The sequence below is a fragment of the Zeus faber genome (genome assembly GCF_960531495.2).
Source record: "Zeus faber genome assembly, chromosome: 15".
NCBI classification, from domain to species: domain Eukaryota; kingdom Metazoa; phylum Chordata; class Actinopteri; order Zeiformes; family Zeidae; genus Zeus; species Zeus faber.
Window position 1 is genome coordinate 3,091,514 of NC_137194.1, and position 5,000 is coordinate 3,096,513.

General features: G+C 50.0%; 1 protein-coding gene across 1 annotated transcript in view; it reads right to left on the minus strand.

Annotated features, from left to right (window-relative positions):
• The window catches only part of LOC307241108 (myosin-7B-like), a 25,588-nt gene that overhangs the window by 8,992 nt on the left and 11,596 nt on the right, over positions 1-5,000 (minus strand). Inside the window, exons 17-28 of the mRNA XM_080015110.1 lie at positions 4,858-4,990; positions 4,321-4,397; positions 4,127-4,214; positions 3,775-3,892; positions 3,463-3,586; positions 3,154-3,290; positions 2,491-2,661; positions 1,976-2,060; positions 1,397-1,639; positions 1,074-1,250; positions 801-946; positions 632-722 (exon numbers count right to left, since the gene is read on the minus strand). Coding sequence (XP_079871236.1) covers positions 632-722; positions 801-946; positions 1,074-1,250; positions 1,397-1,639; positions 1,976-2,060; positions 2,491-2,661; positions 3,154-3,290; positions 3,463-3,586; positions 3,775-3,892; positions 4,127-4,214; positions 4,321-4,397; positions 4,858-4,990 — 1,590 coding nt within the window. The remainder of the gene's footprint in view (positions 1-631; positions 723-800; positions 947-1,073; positions 1,251-1,396; positions 1,640-1,975; positions 2,061-2,490; positions 2,662-3,153; positions 3,291-3,462; positions 3,587-3,774; positions 3,893-4,126; positions 4,215-4,320; positions 4,398-4,857; positions 4,991-5,000) is intronic.

Sequence of the window (5,000 nt, forward strand, 5' to 3'; positions counted from 1 at the left end):
TTGGGTTCTACTCCGTTGGGTTCTACTCTGTTGGGTTCTACTCTGTTGGGTTCTACTCCGTTAGGTTCTACTCTGTTGGGTTCTACTCCGTTGGGTTCTACTCTGTTGGGTTCTACTCTGTTGGGTTCTACTGCATTGGGTTCTACCCCGTTGGGTTCCAATCCCTGTTGGGTTCTACTCCGTTGGGTTCTACTCTGTTGGGTTCTTCTCTGTTGGGTTCTAATCTGTTGGATTCTACTCTGTTGAGTTCTACTGCATTGGGTTCTACCCCGTTGGGTTCCAATCCCTGTTGGGTTCTACTCCGTTGGGTTCTTCTCTGTTGGGTTCTACTCTGTTTGGTTCTACTCTGTTGAGTTCTACTGCATTGGGTTCTACCCCGTTGGTTTCCAATCCCTGTTGGGTTCTACTCTGTTTGGTTCCCTTCTGTTTGGTTCTACTCTGTTGGGTTCTACTCTGTTGGGTTCTACTCTGTTGAGTTCTACTCTGTTGGGTTCTACTCTGTTGGGTTCTACTCTGTTGAGTTCTACTCCGTTGGGTTCTACTCAGTTTGGTTCTACTCTGTTGGGTTCTACTCTGTTGGGTTCTACTTCATTGGGTTCTACTCCGTTAGGTGGGGTTCTGGTGCACCGACCTGAAGCTCCTTGATCTTCTTCTGCAGCTGAGCCGTCAGGTTGTGCTCGTCCTCCATCTTGGACTGAACTTGAGCCAAATCCAAGTCCTTCCTGCAGGGAGAGCCAGGTCAGTGCAGTGCACGGACGGTACGTCGTAGAAGCTCCCGAAGGTTCTAGATCCTGTCCTACTTTTTCAGCTTCTCCTCCAGCTGCTGCTTCTCGTTCTCCAGGTCTCTCACCGACTCCATGGAGAGCTTCAGATCCCCCTCCAGCTTGCGTTTGGTACGTTCCAGTTCGATCCGCACCTTCTTCTCCTGCTCCAGGGAACCTTCCACCTGCAGCGAGGGTTACTGTTCTGCACCACTAGATTTATGACAGCGGGTATTATATTATATTACAGACAGACAGACAGACAGACAGACAGACAGACAGACAGACAGACAGACAGTGTAACTCCCTCACATCGTCCACTTGCTGCTCCAGTCTGGCTCTGGCTTTGGCCAGCATGTTGACCTTGTCCTCCTGGGCCTGAAGGTCGTGGAGCACCTGCTGATGAGCTTCCTGCAGAGCAGCCTTCTCTCTGCTCAGAGAGGAGATGGACTCGTCCAGGACACTCATCTCCTGGCTCAGGTTCTTCACCTGACGCAGCAGAAAAGACGTTCCACCCTTCAGGACAAACTCAGAGCGCTCCACCCGCCTCCCAAGCCGAGGCCACGCCCGATGTGTCGGGAAGGACCGGGAGGAGGATCGGGACAGAGATGTAGTTTGAAGTCGAGTTAACTGACCTTGTTCTCCACCGCATGGCGGTCCTTCTCAACCTTGGCCAGCGTGATCTCCAGCTCGTCCACGTCCCTCTTCAGCGACACCACCTCCTCCTCCAGCTGCCGCTTGTTGGAGGTGAGCGTGGCGCTGACGTCCTCCTCGTCCTCCAGTCGCTCCTGCAGCTCCTTCTGCTTGGACTCCAGCTGGATCTTGGTCCGGATCAGCTGGTTGCAGCGCTCCTCGGCGTCCGACAGGTTGTCCTGCTCCTGGAGGACAACGGGGACGGGAAGCAGCTGATCCACTCTGGACCAGTAGAGGATTGTGGTAGATGTACAGGATATGACCACTACTTTACTTTTAGTACTTTCAGTTCTTTGAAGAGCAGGAACTTATATAATTTTACTTCATAAGAATTGGCAACATGGTACTTTCACTTTGACTACAGTAATTTTCAGTGTCAGGGTATTAGTACTTTTGCTGACGTAGAAGGTGTATCAGGAGTGTCAGTCCGTCCCTGCTCCACGGTCACAGCTTGTTAATAAATCTAAGGCCCGGGGTCCAACAGTGTCCGGCAGAGGTGCGGTTCGTCCCGTTGAACTCACCGCCTGAAGCTGGAGACCCACATCGTTCTTCTCCTGGACCAACACCACCTGGCGCTCCTCGGCCTCGCGGCGCTTCGCCTCCGCCCTTCATCCACAAACAAACAAAGGCTGTTTGAACGGCCGACCTCCACAAACACCAATCAGAAGCCAAGACATAGGTGGACAGCTAATGCTAACGCTAACGCTCCAGTTTGACTAGTTTAGTCAAACTGGAGAAACGAATCAAGATGCAAGACGGCTGATGCACGCAGAGTTATCTACAGACGGACAAACAAACAGAGAGAGACAGAGAGAGAGAAAAGCAGGCAGTCGAACAGACAGACAGACAGTTAGTCAGGTGGACATACAGACAGGCAGACAGACAGACAGACAGATAAGCAGACAGGCAGACAGTCAGAGAGAGAGACAGGCAGTCGGACAGACAGACGGACAGACAGACCAGCAGACAGGCAGTCAGAGCTATGGACAGACAGGCAGACAGACACACAGACACACAGACGGACAGACAGGCAGACCTGTCGTACGCCTCCTTCAGCTTTTTGAACTCCTCCTTCAGGGCGGCGAGCTCCTTCTCCACCTGCGCGCTCTTCAGAAGGGGGCGGAGCTTGTAGAAGAGCATCATCCAGGGCCAGGTCCGCACCGAGTAGAAGGCCCGGAGGTTGAACTGGATCACTGTCACCGCGTCCCTGGGAGAAGATGCTCACTTTGAAAAGAGGAACCTCCAGGAACAACAACAACAACAACCACAACAACAACAACAACAACAACAACAACAACAACAACAACGACAACAACAAAAACAATTACAACAACAAAAACAATGACAAGAATGACAACAACAAAAACAATGACAACAACAACAATGACAACAACAAAAACAATGACAACAACAAAAACAATGGAAATAAAAATGACAACAACAAAAACAATGACAACAACAATGACAACAACGACAACAATGACAACAACAACAATGACGATAACAACAACAACAACGACAAAAACAATGACAACAACAATGACAGCAACAACAATGACAACAACAACAAAAACAATGACAACAACGACAACAACAACAACAACAGCAACAACAACAACAACAACAACAACAATGACAGATGATGTTCCTCCACTTCTCCACCACTTCTCCGTCTCATTTCATGCAATGGCACCGTCACCTCTCCAGGAACATCCTGGCCAGCTCCATCTTCATCAGCTTCCCTCTGCACATGGCCTGAACATGGGTCAGCATCTGGGACAGACGAGCGTCCCTCCTGTCCTCCAGGAGACCCAGAAGACCGGCTTTAAAGAACACCTGGGGAGGAGGGAGGAGTTTATCGTCCCTCTGGTTTTAACATCGAGTCCAAACGTATTCGTGAAGCACAACAGGACGACAAAACCACACGTCCAGCAAAGGAAAAGGAAGGAAAGAGAGACACCCAAGCCAAATACACTCCATCAAGTCAGAGATTCTTCACAATCCGCACCTTGGACTCTCCAAACTTGTACTGCGTGTGGTCGATGTCCAGGGATCCCAGCAGCTTCTCCACGGCCTTCCTGCTGTCCACGAAGGAGTCCTCTGGGATGGCGGGCGGGTTCAGGATGCGGTAACTACAACACACGTCCATATTAACTCCTAAACATGAAACACAGTGAGTGCGGGGAGAGCGGAGCTGGACATCAACACTACGAGGACCTTGGCGTCCGCTTTTGGTGACGTCCTTCTTGACGGTGGGAGAGTTCACCTCAGATCGGTTTTGAAGACGGGAACACCTGGTGTTTCCGTGGCAATCACTCACCGCTGTTTGAACTCGGCGTACAGGATGCGGTTGGGGAAGCCCTTCCTGCAGATCCTGATTCCCTCCAGAACACCGTTACACCTCAGCTGGTGCAGAACCAGGAAGGGCTCCATCACCCCTGGAGAGCAGGCGGGGAAACCCCACCCATCAAAAGAGAGTTTTTATTGGTGTTTACAGAAGGCTGTTGTTTTTAGGCTGTTACCCTGGTAACAGTAGGATGCTGTCACCAGGGTAACAGGAATAGGCTGTTACCCTGGGGACAACATCCTACTGTCACCTGGGTAAACTTAATTTGCCGTCACCCTGGTAACAGTAGGACACTGTAACCATGGTAACAGTAGGATGTTATTACCTGGGTTCTTGGTTTCGTTGGGGATGATGCAGCGGACAAAGTGCGGCTGAGTGCTGCGCAGGTTCGCCATCAGCTTGTTCAGATTTTCCTGCACACACACACACACACACACACACACACACACATTTTTATTTTGAGATTCCTTCTCTTTAAAAAGGTGAAGTTGTTTGACGTCCCTCAGGATCCTTTCTCACCTTGTGCAGTTGAGACACCGTCTGGAACGAAGCTGCTTTTCGTCTCTTCTGCTTCGATTCAGCTTTAGGATCTACAGCTGAAAACACCACAGCAACAACAACAACAATAACATCAACAACAACAACAATGACAACCACAACAATACCAACCACAATGACAACATCAACAGTGACGACGACGACAACAACAACAATAACAGCAACAATGACAACCACAGCGATGACAACAACAACAATGACAACAACGACATCAACATTGTGACTGAGTGACTTAGTGGTGGGGTGGTAGCTCAGGAGGTAGAGCTGGTGGTCTAGTGATCTAAAGGTTGCTGGTTGGATCCCAGGCTCCTCCTTCTAGCATGCTGTAGGGTCCTTGAGCAAGACCCTTAACCCCTCATTGCTCCTGATGGCTGCGTCCGTCGGTGTTTGAATAATTGTAAGTCGCTTTGGATGAAAGCGTCTGATCAATGACTAAATGTAGTGACTGAGTGACTCAGTGACTTAGTGAGTGGTTGGAGTCAGTCAGTCAGAGTGTACCTGTGTCAGAGCTGATGTAGTCTTCAAACAGCGCCGCCATCAGTTTGTTGGAAGATTTTTTAAAGTGAGCGACGACGGTTTCATTGAGAGGATCTCTGTTCTTATCCAGCCATCCCATAATGCTGTAGGGCACCTGGATACAG